General features: G+C 34.3%; 2 protein-coding genes, 1 long non-coding RNA gene and 1 pseudogene across 4 annotated transcripts; 3 read left to right on the forward strand and 1 right to left on the reverse strand.

The window, feature by feature from the left end:
* The first annotated feature begins 136 nt into the window (after window positions 1–136).
* On the forward strand, window positions 137–624 carry LOC143614214 (uncharacterized). Its single transcript, XR_013150258.1, has 2 exons — window positions 137–324; window positions 400–624. It is a non-coding gene; the product is annotated as an uncharacterized LOC143614214 (long non-coding RNA).
* Window positions 625–1865: 1241 nt separating this feature from the next.
* On the forward strand, window positions 1866–8046 carry LOC143614208 (uncharacterized; annotated as a pseudogene). The gene is made up of 13 exons (XR_013150254.1): window positions 1866–2286; window positions 4016–4931; window positions 4994–5175; window positions 5264–5421; window positions 5501–5560; window positions 5641–5709; window positions 5795–5867; window positions 5939–6095; window positions 6174–6465; window positions 6977–7091; window positions 7171–7334; window positions 7415–7489; window positions 7577–8046. The product of XR_013150254.1 is annotated as an uncharacterized LOC143614208 (transcript).
* Window positions 8047–12764: 4718 nt separating this feature from the next.
* LOC143614209 (vacuolar protein sorting-associated protein IST1-like) lies at window positions 12765–14890 on the forward strand. Its single transcript, XM_077087711.1, has 4 exons — window positions 12765–13393; window positions 13835–13938; window positions 14023–14194; window positions 14273–14890. Exons 1-4 carry the CDS (start codon window positions 13217–13219, stop codon window positions 14726–14728), a joined length of 909 nt encoding a protein of 302 aa, XP_076943826.1. The 5' UTR covers window positions 12765–13216; the 3' UTR covers window positions 14729–14890.
* Window positions 14891–15631: 741 nt separating this feature from the next.
* Window positions 15632–19348, reverse strand: LOC143614218 (homologous-pairing protein 2 homolog). Its single transcript, XM_077087717.1, has 6 exons — window positions 19321–19348; window positions 19199–19224; window positions 16950–17217; window positions 16787–16857; window positions 16523–16711; window positions 15632–15929 (listed from the first exon to the last, which is right to left on the reverse strand). The coding sequence occupies exons 1-6, from the start codon at window positions 19346–19348 to the stop codon at window positions 15834–15836; spliced, it is 678 nt and encodes a 225-aa protein (XP_076943832.1). The 3' UTR covers window positions 15632–15833.
* Window positions 19349–20011: the final 663 nt, after the last annotated feature.

A 20011-nucleotide genomic window follows, 5' to 3' on the forward strand; every position in this document is an offset into this window, starting at 1 on the left:
CACACATGCATATATAAAGTTTAATATTACAAAAGCTATCAATTTATGAAAGCTTTCCTGCATACATAAATCATTCTTGTTATCAACGTTGGGGGCTAACACCGAACGATTCTTGAGACGTGATGGAAGGACAGGCAAGCATCAATTTTCTTACAAACATGTCTAATTTTGTCATTCGGCTTTAGAAAATAGAAACAACAGACTAATTAACGTTCTTTTTCTGGTATGTCGGAATTTTGTTGATATGTTGCATGGTGATGAAGGTTAACCTTGATTGTAACTCATGTTGCAGAAAAATGAGGGGAAACATTTTAAACATGAAAGGTAAATATTAGTTTAATGAACTAATTATAAAAACATTTATTTGAATTATATGCTAATTCATACATTGCAATGAAGAAATAGAGAAGCACTTGATAGAAAAGCAACAAAACCGAGTTAGTGTTTGTGGGAGGTTTAAACCGGCTGACGTTGCCATAAAGTTGAGGAAAAAGATGAATCGACGAGTTGAAATCCTTGAAATTGAAGAGATGCCGATCCAGCATGAACCAGAACCTGAAGTTCAATTTGTAAATCACTACAAATATTATTGAAATTCTTATAATATGAATTATATGATGTAAATATGTATTCATGCATGTAGATATGTTGAATCGTGTTGACGATTATTGTCGATAAATCAAGTATAAAAGAAATACATGTACACTTGTATTATTTAATAGGCGTCATTTTTATTATATTTATAACCGAACCATAAACATAGAATTTTATTAGATATATACAAAATAACTATTACGTGATATTAATAAAAATAGTAATCCTAACGTAAACTTTAGAATCGAGAGAAACCCAACCATAACCATATAACAAAATACCAATTTGTTAACCGAAAAAATTAACGAAAATTAACCTTAACCTAAAAACCAATTGAATATAATTAAGTGAATCTTATTAACCGACCATTCCATAATGATTATCGTTAACTGAAACCAAACTCAAGCTTGTATGTTTGTGTTTTTTTTTTCCAAATTTTACATCTCTATTTTCAACTTCGAACATTTAAGTTTATGCTACAACTTTATATAATCGAGCTCGGAACACCATAACCAAGCTTACAACCGACATATTTCAACTTCAAAACTTCATAATTGAGCCATCAAAACCAATTCCAGCATAAAATAAAATATAATTCAAAACAAAAATACATTTGACAATTGACAATCATCGAACTTAATCGAAACCAACCCAAACAATCTTTCATAACGGAAACACACAATTATGGTTTGGGGTGTGCGTGGTGCGGTTTTTGGCTAAAACCAAACGAAAACAAAAACTTCGGTTTTTGGAGTTTTGAAACCGTTCGGTTTCGATTTTCTTTTCTTTTTTTTTCTTCAGTTATTGTCATTTGCGTATGAAAATTTTAGGCCAGAAAAAAAAGTGTGCAAAAATAAATAAATATAGGTATAAATAATTTTGTTAATTGTAAACTTATAGACTATACCTTTAACTAAAATATCTGAGACATATATTTATTAAATTCTTATAAATTACTTAATATAAAATCTAAAAAAATATAGGAATTCGGTTCGACTTTCTAGGTTTTAATTACATGAAAAGCCAAAACCGAACCGTTAGTTCGGCTTTTATAAAAACATAAAACCAAACCGTCAGTTTTTGTTTCGATTTCAAATCGGTTTTTTCAATTTCTTGCACACTTGGTTAAGCACTCAAAACCAAACCAAAACAAACCGAACCGACTTTGCACACCAATACTACACGTTATCTCATCGGCCAAATAATACCAATACCAATAATGCAGCAATATATAACCACTACCCGATTCAACCTTCTCATTTACCAGATTCATAACATTCATTCACCCCCAAAACCATATTATTATTATTATTATTATTATTACTACTCCAATTAACCAATCAATTCACCAAACCCTAACCCTAGCTATCCAATTCCGCCATGGCAACCGACACCGAGGTACTCGAACCACGCAAGCACCACCGTACATCCGACGACGAATCCGAAGAACCGTCGAAGCGACGGAAGCACCGCCATCACCACCACCACCGCCGCCGTCACCACCGGCATCATGGCCGGAAACACGAGGATGAAGATAACGAAGATACGAAGGATATGCATCCTCTGCCGGTGACGGATAATCGGCCGGTGAATGATGATGATGATATGGAGGAAGGTGAGATTGTGGAGGATGATGATGATGTGGTGAAGAAGGTTCAGGAGTCTGATGCGGAGTCTGGAGAGATTAAAACGGTCTGTTTCTAAACCCTAGCTATTTGTTTTGCCCTAATTTGATTGAATTTGTGAAATTTAGGTTTTTTTTTTTCAATTAGTGTTGGTTGCTGAGGAATTGATAGGAGGTTGATGTGGTAGTGAACTGATTTAGTGATTTGTTTAGTAAATTTGCTAAATGTTAAATTGATGCAAGTCAAATTAGGTTTTATTTTTTTTATTTTTTATTTTTTTTTGCAATTAGTGTTGGTTGCTGAGAAATTTATAGGAATTTGATGTGGCGGTGGACTGATTTAGTGATTTTCTTGCTGGTTAGCTTGATAAGTTTGTTAAATTTGAGTCAAATTAGGGTTTTTTTGGCAATTAGTTTTGGTTGATGAGAAATTGATAGGGATTTGATGTGGTAGTGGACTGATTTAGTGATTTGGTTCCTAGTTTGTCTGATAAATTTGTTAAAGTTAGTTTGATCGAGCCGAGTTAGGGGTTTTTTTTTGTAATTATGTTGGCTGTTGAGAAATTGATAGGGATTTGATGTGGTAGTGGACTGATTTAGTGATTTGCTTGCAGTATTATTTGATAGTTTTGTTAAAAGTTAATTTGGTCGAGTCAAATTAGAGAAATTGCTTGGGATTTGATGTGGTAGTGGACTGATTTAGTGATTTGCTTGCAGTTTTATTTGATAGTGTTGTTAAAAGTTAATTTGGTCGAGTCAAATTAGAGAAATTGCTTGGGAATTGATATGGTAGTGGACTAATTTAGTAACTTGCTTGCTGTTTTGTCTGATAAGTTTGGTGAAGTTAACTGTTCGTGTCGAAATAGATTATTATTTTTTATTTGTAACTGGTGTTGGTTGCTGAGAAATTGATAGGAATTTGATGTGGTAGTGGACTGATTTAGTGATTTGGTTACTGGTTTTTTTGATAAATTTGTTATAGTTTGATCGAGTCGAATTAGGGTTTTTTTTACAATTAGTGTTAGTCGCTGAGAAATTGATAAGGATTTGATGTTGCAGTGGACTAATTTAGTGATTTTCTTGTTGGTTTGTTTGATTATATAGTTAAAGTTAATTTGATCAAGTCAAACTAGGGCTTTTTTGATAAATTTGTTAAAAGCAATTTTTTTCTAGTTGAATTAGGTTTTTGTTTTATTTTATAGTTACTCTTGGTTTATGATAAACTGATAGGGATTTGATGTGGCAGTGTACTAGTATAGTAATTTGTCTCCTGTTTTGTTTGGTAAATTTGTTTTAAGTTCTCTGATCGAGTCAAATCAGAGTTTTGGTTTCTCAGCAGTCATACGTATTTCAAATTTACTGTTTAATATCTTAGGGTTTGGTTTGCAATTGCAATTTACAAAATTTGCAATGGCAGCTGCATCAAAAATGTTGGTTTTCTGTTTTTTTCTTCAATCTTATTGTTTGTATTATATGGAGTTTTTGGTTTTGGGGTGCTTACAAATGTTTTAAGATCATGTTTCCGGCACACAGAAATGTGAAATGATTCTGAAAAGGAGCTATGCACTCCATCTCCAGTTACATCTATTTTCTGGGCCACGGTTTAAAATTTAGGCGTACCATGAAGACTACTGATGATTTTCAACTGATTTGTAAGAACTGGTGACATGTTTTTTGTTTTTTACTTTCTTTTTATCTTAGTGAGTTGTCTAACTTTAGTCTTAATGGGACTTTTTTAACACGTTGTATACTTGCATTAACGGTTTCTTTTGGTACTTAATTGGTTAATCTTTGCAGGAAGCTCGCGGTGATATGTTAGAGCCCAATCATAGTCTTTGCTTGCCTGTAGGTGATGAGAGTAACGTCTCCAAGACTAAGGAGCATAATGATAATGGGCATATGACAATTGAGTCTAAAAAAGATAGCGCTAACAGAAAGAGTTATTATGATGATGATGACTATGAAACGAGAGACCGCAAAAAACCTCATAATGAAGACTATCCGAAAGCTCATAAAGATTCATCGAGCAGGCACGCGCATGAAAGAAGTCGGGACGACGTTGCTACAAGTAGGGCCCGTTCTAGGTCTCATGACCATAACAGGGCCCGTTCTAGGTCTCGATCTCAGAGCATTTCTCGTGGGGCATCTCGACATGAGAAACACAATGAGGATGTTGATTATCACAGAAGCAAAGCAAGCGGGAATGGTGACAGTGAAAGAAAAAGTGCACTCATGAAAGATTATAGACACGGGAGTCGAGATTTGGTTAGGGATAAAGACAGAGAACGTAGTTCTAGTCGCAGCAGACATAGTCGTGATACAGATAGGGATAGAGATAGATATAGGGAGAGGGATTTGAAAGAGTTTGAGAGGGAGAGATTGAGAAAAGAGAGAGAAAGGGAAAAGGATAGGGAGAGAGAAAGGGAAAGGGATAGGGAGAGAGAAAGGGAAAAGGAGAGGGATAGAAATAGGGGCAGGGACATGAGAGATAGGGGAAGGCGAGACCGGGATTGGGAACGCGACATAGATTTGGAGAAAGTAGAAATAGAAGAAGCTATAACTACAATGATGGTGATCGTGACAGGAACAATGATTACAAACACCATAGACATGAAGAAACCGACTACAAAGATAAACCTAGGAAATATGATCGACAAAGAGATGATAGTCCTAAAGCTGTAGATGCAGATGCTGATGCTGAGAAGATTAAAAGGTATTGCGTTTATTACATATTTATTTTATTAGTTAATGTTCTGAAATATAATTTGCTTGTAGAGAGGAGGTTGATGAAGAGGTGTATCAAGAAAGTAGTGGTTTGCAAGTTGAGGAGGATGATGAAGAAGAAGATCTGAACAGAATAAAGGAGGAGAGTAGAAGGCGTATTCAAGCAGTTCTTGAAAAGTTTAATAAGACCAAGCGCGTGCAGGAGCAGAAAGAGCCTCAGTTAGCGGATGAAGGTGAGTCTTTTTCTTGACCTGTGTTGAAATATGACGATTGATGTTTAATTTAAATTCATTTCACATTAATATCTATTGCATGTTACAGCTAAAGAAAATGTGCAAGAGCTTGTAAAGTCAGGAGAAGGATCTGATACTAACACTGGCGACACACCGTTTTCTGTTGGGAGATCATCACCACAAAATGGTGATTCTGGCATTCAGAGGACCTCTGGTACTGGTGGTCTGGGAGAGGGAACTCCAAAGGTGTGTTTTTTATTTTTATAACTTACAATATAAGTAAATTCTCAACGTGTACTCATTTATGTTTAAATGAATGTTACAGAGCGAGAGATCGACCGAAGATGACATTTTTGGAGATTCTCCACCTCGAGCACGTGAAACAGTAAGTTATATACATTTCTTGAATTCCTTACAGTTTTGAAACGTTTCAATTAATGACTTTGGTTTCTTTGAAACACACAGAATGAGAGATCAAATGACATGTTCTCTGATGATATATTTGGTGAATCACTAGCTGGAGTGCGGAAAACTGTAAGTCTCAGGCTACAATTTTCTTTAACGCATGCGTATATTTTATTAACATTTAATAAAAGGTTACAAATATTTATGCTTGCAGGGGAAAGGTGACGGTTTGACAATTCAGAGAAGTGGTCTTCAGGATAACTGGGACGATGCAGAAGGTTACTACAGTAAGTATCGTATGTTATAATATTATATTTATCATTTTAGCACTAAAATCAGCATTATGTTTTCCCTGCAGGTTATCGTTTTGGGGAAATACTCGATAGCAGGTATGAAGTGATTGCTGCTCACGGTAAAGGTGTCTTTTCGACAGTGGTTCGTGCTAAAGATCTCAAAGCTGGACCTAACGATCCGGAAGAAGTAGCTATAAAAATTATACGCAACAATGATAAAATGTAAGCAATGATCAAATTCATAATATATATATCAAATTAAAGTACTAACATATTTTTTTGTTTATATGGTTTAAACAGGTATAAAGCTGGGTTAGAAGAGTTGGTGATATTGAAGAAATTAGTTGGTGCTGATTTGGAAGACAGGCGACATTGCGTTCGGTTTCTTTCTAGTTTCAAGTATCGGAACCATCTTTGTTTAGTGTTTGAATCTCTTCATATGAATCTTCGTGAAGTATTAAAGAAATTTGGTCGTAATATTGGTCTTAAACTAACTGCTGTAAGGGCTTATGGAAAACAGCTCTTCATTGCTCTAAAACATCTTAGAAACTGTGGGGTCCTTCATACTGACATCAAGCCTGATAACATGCTGGTTAGTACTTTTGAACATTTGTTTTTTTTCTTCGTTTTATCTATCTTTTTTTTTTTGTTATATTTAGGCCTGTAAATACACCAAACAAACACAGATGGGTTTTTTTTCCCGTCTTCGTTTGTTTAACTTTGACCAAATAAACGAATGAACATGAACTCTTATCGCTAAGTCCACAGTAAAAACTTGATTTTGTGAATAAAAACCCAAATTATATTTAAAAAACTTTCTACTACCTTATCGCTAAACATGAAATAGTGGGCGCTATTTCTTTGCTATCACTACATAGCATATAGGCAAGCTCGTTGCTATCGACTGCTATTCGCTATTGACAACTATGGTTCATGTTCCTTCGTCTATTTATTTAAATGAACAAAAAGTAGCATGACTGTTTGCTTATTAAATGAACGAACATAAACAAGCTTCCTGCTGGACAGTTACTTACCGTTCGGTTTGTTTACAGGCCTGGTTTTATTAATGTTGTAGGCATATTCTAACTCAGTATGTTTATCAGGTCTATGATGCGAAAAATGTTCTAAAGCTTTGTGACTTCGGGAACGCGATGTTTGCTGGGAAGAATGAGATCACACCGTATTTTGTGAGCCGGTTTTATCGTGCCCCTGAAATTAGTAAGCACTATAAATTTGACAGTTTATTATTATATTCTGATATGCGGTTTTTTGACTAGTTAAACATTGTATTATGCAGTTTTAGGGTTGACTTATGATCATCCTGTTGATATGTGGTCTGTCGGTTGCTGTTTGTTTGAGCTTTATACTGGAAAAGTTTTATTTCCGGGCGCTACAAACAATGATATGCTTCGCCTTCACATGGAACTTAAAGGTTCTTTCCCTAAAAAGATGCTTCGCAAGGTACTTTGTGTTTATTTTCTACAAGTTTTTGTATAAAGAATATTATGTGTTTAATTTTCTTTTGGCCACTTTAATTGCAGGGTGCATTCACAGAACAGCATTTTGATCAAGATCTCAACTTTGTTTCCATAGAAGAGGACCCTGTTACCAAGAAGGTAAATACAATAAATAAATAATATTTTTTTTATCTATGTTGCTTTTTTTGGTAATATAAACTGAGTACTGCTTAATTGATTTTCCAGACTGTAAAGAGGCTGGTTAACATGAAGGCAAAAGACATTGGTTCAATCGTTATGAGCTCACCTGGGGAGGATCCAAAGATGTTAGCCAACTTTAAGGATCTCTTAGAGAAGATATTCATATTAGATCCTGATAATAGGCTGACTGTGCAGCAGGCTCTGAGTCATCCATTCATCACGGGCAAGTGATAATGATGCTGACTGAGAGAAACGCAACAATTGCGTTTTTATCAATTATGATCTTTATTTTGTTTCATTCTCTAATCATTGAGCATTTATCTGTCTTTATCGTTATGTGACGGTTTAAGAAGTTTGGATTCAGTTCTTCCTGACATGGCCCAAGTTGACAGATGACTTCGTGGCAGTGCATTGTGTTCTGTTCTATTGTAAGATAACTCGCCATCTGGCGTTTTCTTCTCTTGTACTCATTTCTGATGGTGACCATTAAGGAATAACTTGTTTCATGTTTATTTTTCTTTGCTTTACTTTGTATATTGAACATTAGCTCTTTCTTTAAACTATCTGGATGATGGTAGACATCTTGTTTTTTATTTGTATGCACAAAATACTTTTTAAGTGTATTTGTTCTATGATCTGTCGTTCATCTTTTTGGTGAATGTTTGATATCCTAAAGATTCTATGAGTCTAATTTGTTTTTTGGTTCAGGAAGCTTCCAGTGCTATGACGCCACCTGGCAGTGCTTTAGATGTTTAATGGCACTCTGTAGAAGGTATCTTGGTTTTGTCTGTTTGGAGTTTCTTATTGTGACATGTAGAATATTAATACAGATAGGCTAGTTTCGTGTCTTTTTTTAGTTTAATGCGTGCTTATTTAGAGATCAAATAGGTTGTTACCAAATCTATATTCTAACGAATCTCTGTTCCACCTGATTCATGGTTCTGGTCTTCTGGATGTTCATGCATGGAGGCGTTTGTGCTGAAGCAATGAAGCATGAATACATTCAGTAAGTAATTCTGTCTTCTTTTGTTGTTTTCATACGAGAGATAGCTATGTGTTCTGACCTTGTTTTCTAATCTTGTCATCAGGGTAAGGTGTGTCAGCTTCTTCAACTTTTGTAAGTATAGATGTCTCATCATTGTGAACGTCCATTTATCACATTCTGCATCGAGTTTTAGGTTCTCATAGATTTAGTCGATTGAAGATGCCTTTAAAGTTTACTATAGCTCGCAAAGCAGGTAGGTCGGGTCTGGGCTCTTTTAGAAAGAACCAGGTAAAAACTGGATTTGGTTAACGTGTTTTTTTCCCAAGAGATCCCAACATTTAAAACAATACCATGTTTTTTTAGTAGGTTTTGAAGTTTGTAAAAGGTATGCGTTTTTTGCATTTATTGATTACATATAGGTTTTTAGAACAATAAATTATTTTTCTCGGAAACCTCGTAGTTTTATGTACATTTTTTTAAGAAAATGGCTGCTGGATAAACGTCTCATATATCAACTAATGATCTGCAAGTGTGTAACCTGTTCAACCCGTTAGACTCTGTTAACAAACTGGAAGTATGCTATTTTCTGTGGTAATCGATTAAAAATGGAAGCTGGGTGCTAACACTAGCATTTCCAGTTTGCTAACACGTGAAAAATTTTATATGAAAATTTCAAATTTTACTATTAAAGCACTTGCTGGTCACTTGTTCTTTTATTATAATTATATCCTGGAAAATCCACATGGTTATAACTTACAAAAACTGTTTCTATTGGGGCAAATTGGTAATTTGTGTGCCTGGACGGTAGGCTTTTTTAGAGTTCCAGCCTCAAATAAAGCTTGTTTAGTTACCAAACTCGAGCTTTAGCCTTGTATGGGAAGCCCGTTTAGGCTCGTTTAGTCTTTACGAGCCTTGTATATTTTCAAGTTTTTACCTTTTTTGGATTTTTAAGGTTTTTCTCCAAATATATAAAATTAGAAACCTATCTCTCATCTTGAAATATGACCCGAGCTCGAGCTTTAGAAATAGAGTTCGAATTTAGTTGAGCTCAAGCTTAGTCGAGCTCAGGCTTGTCTCGTTTACACCTTTTTAGTCGAGCTCGGATTTCTCTCTGTTCATATTTATTGTTCTGTCGGAGGTTTAGGTTTTCTGCTATTATTTTGGTTCATATGCTCAGCTTCCTGATTATGATTGATTTATTTGACTCGGTTTTATTGTGAAAAAATGTGCACTTTTCTTGTAAAAAATGTGCACTAGGTATGTACACGAACGATGAAAATATCAGGTTGTAGATCATGTTGCAATGTGTTTTACGTATAGCGGAAGGTTAATTTTAATGTGATGTTTTTATATAATTTATTTATGAACTTTCGTTGCTCTGATTTTGACCGAAATTTTAGAATCAAGTCAGTTTTTTATGAGCCATTCATCTGACAATAAATATTCTGGTAGTAATATGTTTTGCCTTTTACCTCCACTTTAGTTAAAGTGATTATACAGGTTGAGTGCTACTAATCAAACGTCCACGGCTAACCATGGTTGAGGGCTATCATTCGTTGTGGGCTAGTGCCCTTTCCTCTGAATGAATGAAGGGTTCTGATTGGTTGCCACTCCTTCCATATCTCTCCCTTTCGTGCCTGCCCACTCACTCTGTGCCCTTAGCATCCACGGCTCAGTGTTTGGTGCCTGTAAAGTGCTTATTGTTAGTAGGGATGGCGAGGGTTTGGGCTTGGTGTTATATACATGTGCGGTTAGTTTTGGATGAACCTGCAAACCTGTTTAGCTAAATAAGACTCCAACACACGATAATAGTTAACTTAGCAAATTTTGTTTTTAGTTCGTTTTTAAATTCCGTAGAAGAAACCATTTGGTTAACTTGAACCACTTTAATACTGCTTTTTAGTGGCTTTCATCCATCAAAATTTTTGTGGTGTCTTTTACGTTAATGGAAATTAGAAACTAACACTCGACTAGTAAGCAAGGACATGCTTGCTATCTTTTCATTGAAATTTTAATGAGATGTCACTTGAGATTATTTACATGTATGTAAAAGCTACTGTTTTAATCATCCTTTGATTGCTTTTATTTATGAATTCTCATTATGTTTGTGGAGTATTTTGTCTAAGTGAATTAGGCTATTCTAAGGTTTGATTATTTATTTTTTCAAAGAGAATCATATTATATAAAGTTAAAATAATAACGCATTAATATTTTTCTTTCATTTAAGGTGTTGCGCTCTTTTTTTATTTTTATTTTTTATTTTGATAATTTGGAAATCAAAGTGAATGCAATACCTTAAATGAATGAAAAACATTAACATGTTATATTTTTTTTTTATAAGATTTCTTTAAAATATCAATACTCATGAGAATAGTCTACTTCACATAGACAAAGCTCGACGCACATGATGTGAATTCATAAAGAAAATTAAAGTAATAAACGGGTGACAAAAAAATAGTATTTACATAGATGTAAATGAATCAATTGTCTTTTCATATTTCATTGGAAAGCTATTAGTTTCCTTGTTTACTAATTGAGTTTTAGTTTCTTATTTCTGTTAATGTAAAAGATAACACACATTTTGATGCATGAAAGCTATTAACAAGCAGTATTAAAGTGGTTCAAGCTAATAGGATGGTTCGTTCTACAGATTTTACCAAAAAAAGCTGTTCAAATTTGGCTAATAGTTCTATAAATTTTATTTTTCTATAAAGTGGGTTTAGGGAATTCGGGTTGAGATAAAGTCATCCCTAGGCACCTGGTGAAGTTAGGCCAAAAACGACGCCTTAGATTATATGTCGAAGGTGTTTTTGATAAATAAAGGCAACAGTCTAAAATACTAAGAATTATACAATCTATATATTGTACCTTCAATAAAACTTATAGAAGAGTTAATAGAGGGTCTTATAAAATATAAATTGGTAACAAAGAATCTTCCATAAGGTAGCTTTCCAACATGTTTGATTTTATAAACTCAGCATTTACATTTTGAATAAAAAACTAACTATTTAGGTCTTGAAAAAAGCTCCCTCTTTGAAAACATGTTTAAAATAACTTCTCAAAGAAGTTAAAACTTTAGTGTTTTTGAATATGCATATTATGATAGTCAAGTGATGCTAGAACCACTAGACGATACACGGTTCAACTTTGAGATCAAGTGATGCTCGAAACAGCAGAGACGATACACGGTTCTACTATGACATTCGACGTAATGGACATGTCAAGCATTATATTCTCTTGAAGTCTATTTATACAACCATGCTTTCAAAACTAGAACTTATCACTTACAAACATAATAACACGAAATACATACAATGCATTCTTGAGTGATTATCCATCTTCAAATTAACTTCTTAAGATCAATCAGTAATTGAGGATAAAAGCAAGAAATAAGATAACCACCTACCAGGCTACCAATATGTTTCTTACTCATGTAATCCTTTAATTTTGTAAAATGAGAAAAAACTATAGGTTGACCTCTCGAGAATGAAATCATTAGTGATCACTATCAAGCTTGGCGAGAAGTTGTAAACGAATACATTTACTGATTTTAGAGAGAAGTTGATAGTTTGATCGAGGATCAGCTTATTAACATAAGAAAATTTGTTAACGCTCACCCGATCACTGTACATCGTTATGTTCTTATGTTAACATATTTCAAGCCCTTATCTATTTATTTTACTTACAAGTATGAAGTATTCATGTGAGTTGTTACAATGTCTACATTTTTATAAAATATAAATCACCTCCTTTGGTTCTTATACTTTTTATTAAATTTTTAGAACTATATAATATTAAGGTATTTGGTTTCAATACGAGGTAAAAATGCGTATGTGATTTGGAGATGGGAAATTGAGAAAACTTATCCAAAACTGAGAAAACAGAACCGTGTCCAACCGAATTGGTTTATGTTTTCTTAAAACTGAACTTTCGGTTTCACATGTAGTTAAAACCATAAAAACCAAAGCAAACCAAATTTATGGATTTTCATTATTTTCAAATTTTAAATAACTTATAAGAACTTAATAAATAGCGTAACACAAATATTTTTTTTATATTCAATGTGTAATAATCAATTAATTATTAGGTAACAAAACACTTTAAACCAAAATTCGTTACTTTGGCAAAATTTCTTTGTTTCCCCAAAATCTTCAAACTAAAATATGGCAAAACCAACCCTATCGCGACAGACTTGCACACCCCTAATGCGATTGGTTTCAAGTAATCAACATAAAATTCTATAATTAATCTCATACCCGAAAACCCGTGTTTTTGGTTTTCCATTTTCTCATGTGGTTCAACCTTTCATTTTCATCCCTAAGAAAACAAGTATATCATTTATAGAAGGATCAAAGTCATAACCATAGTACAAACAAGACTTGTCTACAAGTGAATTTTTCTATGTAGTTTCAAGGTGACTTGGTCACCTGGTCATATGTTGTATCGCCATAATTGATTTTGTAATAGTTGCCAAAATTACAAAATTGCCCCTTTGAACCATATGCACTTTGCTTAATCCCAAATAAATACAACACACGTATATAACACATTTAAGTCAAAGGGGTTAAATATACAAGTGACAAAACTTAAGGTACTTGATTAATAAATAATACCCATATATCATTGTCTTATAAGGGTCTCACATATTGTTTCATAATCATCAACTTGTTCATTGTTTTCATCCCAAAGAAAACAACACAATGGGAAGAAAGCTTGATGCACTCCTTCACCGGACATCGAAGCTTAAAACCGCCATAAACCTCGCTATCTCCCGCCTAGCGATCCTCAAGAACCACCGTCATGCTAGGTTCAACGTAGCTCATTCGGATATTATTCAACTCCTTCGCCTTAATCATCACCAACAAGCCCTCCTTCGGGTACTCTCTCTTTAGCATTTAGAAAACGACGAATACACAATTTTTGTTAACTGTTGAAACTGAATAGATTGCCTAATGTTTATGATCCAAACGGTTTGGTTAACTGTTCGGTTTTCATAGTTTGATGGTTTAACAGTTCGCTTCGGTTTAAAACTTGGGAACGGATATGTAACTTTTATTATATAAACAAGTATACTATTTTTGGAATATCTAGTTTCATATGTATATTAGAAACATGAACCATCTTTATTATTTTAAATTTCTTAATACAAAGTAATAATTTTAAAAAATCCGTTCAAACAACTAGACCGCCAAAACTGAACCGTTAAGCTAGTCCAGTCGACCCAGTCTAGTTTGTTGTTGCCTGAAATTATAGCTAGCGGTTCACCCATAAATTTTCGTCAAAACCACCCCTGATACTGATTAAGCTATGCGTGACAGGTTGAGCAAGTGATCAAGGACAAGAACACGTTAGTTGTGTATGATATGATACATGACTATTGCGATTTCCTAAAACAAAGAGCCAACATCATAGAACATACAACGTATGTACTAATTCTCGTTTTTCACTTTCGGTCTAATTAAATTCAATGTAGGGTCTTATGTTGTTTAATATATTTTTTCTACAGTATTTGTCCGGAGGAAATGAAAGAGGCTGTAATGAGCCTGTTATATGCGGCTCCAAGATGTGGGGAGTTCCCTGAGCTTAAAGAGATCCGAGCAATTTTGAACGCTCGTTTTGGAAAAGAGCTTGTTGGTAGCACTATCGAGTCGAGAAATTATAATGGAGTTAATCAAAAGGTAAGAAACACGAAAATATTATGTTTTTATATAATTTTGACTTATAAAACATGTTTTTAACTTTTTATGATGTTTTAGATGATACAAAAACTGTCATCAAAGGAGTTGAGTTTGGAGAACAGAACGATGATTCTTAAAGGTATTGCTAGAGAAGCCGGTATTGTTTTGCAACTAGAAGAAGCGGTTTTGCTAGAAAAAGTTGAAAACAGGCTAATTTCGGAGCCCGTGAAGTCAAATCTTGAAACGAGTGACTCGAGTTCAAGGTATGATTTTAAGTCAGCTAATGAGGAGATTATTGAAGAGGAAAGTGAAGGCGAGGATGAAAGATCAAACGATAACATAAATGTGGAAGAGTTTGATGATTATTCGGATGACGATAATAATATAAAGTCATTCGAGAAGATGGATTTTGATGGAAGCAAGTATAAGATTGAAAAAGAAGAAACCGGGTTTCCGTCTAGGACTGTATACTTCTCATCTTATAAGCAGTTTCCGTTCAAACACCAAACTACGGAGGCTGGGTTAGCCAGTTAGGTCGGTAAAACTGTATCATAGGCTTTTATAAGTGTTGTGAACTTGTCATGACTATGTAGACTGTTTTATTTCATTTTCTGTTTAGCTATTTATTTTGATTATTATTATGAAAGATAGGAGGGTTTCATGTATTGTAATGATTATGTACAGAGTCACATTTTTAATTTTTTTAAGGGTAACATATTTCGCAATATGGTATGGTTCGGTGTGGGTCAGTTTTGTACTCAAACTAAACGAAAATATAGATTCTTGAGTTTTTGGAACCCGTTCAGTTTTGTCACCTGCGCTTGAATATTTTGGGCCAAAATTCTTTGACCAAAATAATAAAAATAATAAATTTAAGCCTAAATTTGGACCTAAATCTTTTTGTTAACTTAATTAATTGATTATTATACATTTAGGCTAAAACATTTGAGTACACCGTTTATAAAAAGTTTATACACTACTTAAAATTCAAACTAAAAAATGAAAATCCATAAATTTGATTCAGTTTGGTTTTTTCGATTTTAATTACACGCAAAACCAAAACTGAACTGAATGTTCGGTTTTTATGAGAACATAAAACCAAACCATCAGTTTATGCTTTGGTTCGTTTTTCCGATTGCATGTTGGTTTTTTCCGGTTTCACGCGCACCCTTAGGTGGCTTGAGCGGGCCAAGTAACGACTAACAGGTCAAATCAGTATCAAGTTGACACGGGTCGTTTTTAGCATTAATTGTAAATTAATACATCAGGCCTACAAACAACTACTTGTATACCAGGTTAGTTGTATCCAACTTTGACTAGGAAAGCTGCTTTCTTTTACTATGATCCTAGTCAGCTTTTTCACAAACTTTATACTTATCCACATGCCTTTATATATAAACTTGTAAAATGTAAACTTTTTAAAAACAACCAAGGGACCATTTGTATAAAATAATAACTGAAAAAGGCTTTATAACTTCTCTATAAGACTATAACCTCTAAAATCAACTTACATGACATATAGAAACTGCAAAGACTAATTCAATATTAAGGTCAAGATCATCAACAACTTAACTGTAACGAAACTATTAATTTATAAATCTGACTCACTTTATAAGCGTGCCATGCGAGATGAAAGCAGCTACCCCCTAGCACGCTTATGTCCGTGTGGCATTAGAGTGGCGTATGTCTGCAAACTCACGCCAATATCTTCATCATATTCAATACCAACTTCCTCCTGCAAAAGTACATCACATTACATAACAATATTTGCAACAACGAGCATTTGTAGGCTTGTAAATGAACCGAACGTTCAGTGAACCGTTCGGCGGGAAGTTCGTTTATGTACGTTCATTTAATAAACAACCGAGCTGAGCACAACTTTTTGTTCATTTAATTAAACGAACGAGCATGAACGCACGTATTGCTTGTTCATTCATGTTCGGATATGTCTATTCATTTATGTTCGTTCGTTTGAATATAGCTTAACGCATATCATTATTACTAATATTAATTTAAAATCAATTTTAACTTTTATAATTAAAAAACCTTTATTTGGATATCTTTGTTCACTTTTGAACTATTGGATGTGATGATCATGGTATTTTTTTACTACAACTTGAGAATACGTTTACTTTTGGTAAGTGTTCGTTTCTGTTCATGAACTGTTCACTTAGAATATTAACAAACAAACACGAACACGTTCATTTTCTTAGCAAATGAACATGAACAAGAAAATCCGGTCGTTTAAGCGTTCATGTTCGTTCTTTTGTTCAGTTCGTTTACAGGGCTAAGCATTTGCAAGAATAATAATATATTAATAAAACAAACCTTAAACTCATTCAGATTTTTGGGTGAGTTTTCAGTAATAGTATCCCAGACATCTTTAAACATCCTCTTCCTCTTTCTCCAGTTACTGATTGAATCTGAGAATGTTTTTTCAACAATCTTTCGTTCTTCCGGGCTTACCAAAGTTACCCCTTCACGTAATTTAGTCAACCTTTCTTCCAATTCTTTGACCTAATAGAATTATATATAAATTATAATTAGTCCAAAAAGAATATATATAAATTATAATTAGTCCAATTCAATAACCTGCTGTCTTAGCTTAACATCTTTAGCTTGTATCTCATCCAGTGTTAGGTTTGACTGCAGAGACTTAATCTCTGCAACAATAAAAATTATTATTAAGTTAACATATAACAAATCATGTATGAGATTGAAAAAATAATATAATAAATAGTTTTAAAATAAGCACCTCCATCAAGTTGGCTGTTTGACTTTTTTTGTTCATCAAGCAATTCTTGTAATCTGGCATTTTCTTCCTTCATTTGATTAAGTTCTTCGGTGTTTGGAATCTGGAATTGATCTTGTCTAGCAAGATATATCTTCTGTTTACCGTATTCTTTAAATGTTATTTTTCCACTTTCAGCAAGATTATCTAGAGCCTTTTGTACAGCAGTCTTTTTCAAATTAAACTTTTGCAAGAAATCAGCAACCACTTGAGAATTCAGAGGTCTATTTTGCTGTAAAATGCAACACCAGCAAGAAAGAGATTAAAAACAGAATGACAAACAGTAAATCTTTTTTAAATAAAGTACAACTGACTACAAAAACAAACTCCAATCAACTGGAGGAAGGGATTTTGTGATTATTTTCGTTAAAACTCGAAATACCCTCCAATAACAGTAGCAACAAAACTAACTCTTTCTTCATTAGAGCTGTTAAACGTATGCTACCCTAAAGAAACAGTAGCTATATCACTTATTCTTTTGATGTTCATTACTTAGAAGTCACTGTGACAAGAAAATAATTCATAACATAAATAGAATGCATGCCGACGCTAGAAAACAGACTCGTCTTTTTAAAATTAAGTTGACCATATACAATTTACAAATGTATTACTTATAAAAACACAAGTGAAACTGTTACACCTTTGAGTGATTTTAAGTAAATCATGTCTTTAACCAATGACCCCTCTCAATACCAGCATAATAGGATCGTATGCACATTTGTACACTCATTTTAATAGACTCAAACTGCAAGATACCAGTTCACCAATTCCAAGGTTAGAAAAGATACACAACCCTTTTGCATTAATTATCTAGAGCATATGCAGGGCTGGTAATTTATGTCACTGCCCGACTCATTTAAAGCTTTAATAGCCCATATTACTTGTAGTGTGGTGATTTGTATATATTTAGTTAATATATATGAAGATTTAAAGTTCTGGGAGTAAGTTTTCTGAATGATGATACCATAAGGACTGATCGCAATTAGCCCAACCACTAGCCAGTTTTTATCTTAACGAAGAAACATCCTAAACTGATATCATCTAAATCAAACTTGAGAAACACTGTCACGTTCGAACTTACGAAACTGTTCATGTGCATTGTTTAAACTAGTCACTTACATTCTAGAAAAACAACTCTACGTTAAGATATATAATGATAAGTATAGGCAGTGTTGTAAAAATCGCTAGTTGGTAGTCGGGCGGTGGGTGGGGACTAGCGATTAATCGAGATTAATCGGATCGGACTTTAATGTATATTTTTCAGTTTTATATATACACGCACACATTTTTATATGTAACTTCCAGTTTTATACATATACAAACATATTTTGGCCAGAAATTGGCTGGAATCTCGCTGAAAACCGCCAATTTTGGCCGGATTTGACCGTTGACCGATTAATTAACCGACTAGCCCAAACTTAATCAGTGAAGTGAGGACTAGCTTAATCGGTGCCTAGTCAGGATTTTAGCAACACGGAGTATAGGCCGATTAGGTGAAATCAAATCGATTAAACGGCGCCTAATTGAAATTTTACGACACCGATGTTTACGTGCATTGTTTAAAACGACATTGCAGCAAAATAATATGAAAGTGTGTCTAAATAAGCTTCAAAACAATATAGCAGCAAAATAGCAAAATAACACGAAAACCTAACTGATATTGTAGGGGTATGGTACTAAACCCGGTTTTACGACCCTAAATTTATTATGTTTGGCTTATTTTATTATATGGACTAATACAATGTTATTGGGCTGAGGGGGTTTTGTGGAGGTAACCCTAACTGGACTAGGCCCATTAGGGTACCATGATGGTGGCCATGAGACTCTCTATATAAGGAGGTCTCCACCTCCTTATTAGGGGTCATGCTCAATAAGAGCCACCACCACTTTTTTGTGTCTGTAAACAAGAGATCCTCAGGATTTCTTAGCAGTCACCTCCACACCCCCGAAAAACCATTGCAGGTCTCAAGCAGCTGAAGAAGGAGATCAAGACGTGGTTCGTTCATCTCGAAAATCCGTGGAAACATCGTCATGGATCAGGTCAGATTCATTTCGTGCTTCGACAGATATCATCACAAATTCACATTACTAATCACTTCCACCTCAAATCGAAGATCTAACGCAGACGATACGAAAACCTAAACATTTTACGATAAAATTAAACATATAAAACCTTCATAACAGTGTTTATATAAGTAATAAGTAATAACCACCTCGTTGACGAAGTTAAGCACGATTCCTGCAAATTACACAACGGCGAACAGATTATTATAAACTTATTATTAATGAAATGAGTTGGAATTGAAAGATATGAGATGATAAATTGATAATTAACCTTCGGAGCTATCGGATTTCGGAGCCATTGTTAGGGTTTTGACTTATTAGCGCGGGAAAAAGTTTAATGGATGCTTTGATTGATTAAAATATTAAATGGAAGTGTACTGTGAAAGAAAGCGTGATGGATCCGGGTATGGGGCTCCGAAGGAAACAAAACCGTTTCAGTTATATGACGCCGTATCAGCGTATTGTACAATTATTATTGCAAACTAGTTTTTCTACCCGGGCAGCTAGTAAAATCCCAGCGTTGAAACACGGGCGTTGGTAAGACCCGAGCGTGTTACGACGATGAGTTGATACGAATTCGATATCGGTTGCATTCGTTACGATATAGACATCACTGGTAAAATTTGAGCGTTAAAACCCAAAAAATTAATTTGTTAAATTAACATTGAAGAAACAAAATATTTAAGGCGATGTATATTTGGTTGGCAAACCCGGCAGTGGTAAAACACAAGCGTTATGGTCCCGAGCATTGAGGCGTTAACTTGACACGAATTCGGTCGGTTTTGATTACGTAAATTACGGTACCTAATCTAAAAAACGAAAAAATATAAAAATTGAGGCGAACCAACGACCAATTTTGTGTGTGTGTGTGTGTTGGGGGGGGGGGGTTGTCGGTAAACTTGAGCATTGGTAAAACCCAAGCATTGTTGGTCATGGGCTTTAAATAACGTCGCGAGTTTGCG

This window comes from Bidens hawaiensis, unplaced genomic scaffold, assembly GCF_021521415.1.
Source record: "Bidens hawaiensis isolate Kalapana, Puna unplaced genomic scaffold, B.hawaiensis_p1.1 tig00039203_1, whole genome shotgun sequence".
NCBI lineage: Eukaryota > Viridiplantae > Streptophyta > Magnoliopsida > Asterales > Asteraceae > Bidens > Bidens hawaiensis.

Bases quoted from the DNA above. Each gene is read 5' to 3' on its own strand.
- LOC143614209 (XM_077087711.1), top strand. From the start codon at position 13,217: ATGGGAAGAAAGCTTGATGCACTCCTTCACCGGACATCGAAGCTTAAA. The intron at 13,939-14,022 runs GTATGTACTAAT...TTTTTTCTACAG, and splicing joins AACATCATAGAACATACAAC to TATTTGTCCGGAGGAAATGA. The intron at 14,195-14,272 runs GTAAGAAACACG...ATGATGTTTTAG, and splicing joins ATAATGGAGTTAATCAAAAG to ATGATACAAAAACTGTCATC.
- LOC143614218 (XM_077087717.1), bottom strand. From the start codon at position 19,348: ATGGCTCCGAAATCCGATAGCTCCGAAG. The intron at 19,225-19,320 runs GTTAATTATCAA...TGTAATTTGCAG, and splicing joins GAAATCCGATAGCTCCGAAG to GAATCGTGCTTAACTTCGTC. The intron at 16,858-16,949 runs GTGCTTATTTTA...TTATTGTTGCAG, and splicing joins AAACAGCCAACTTGATGGAG to AGATTAAGTCTCTGCAGTCA.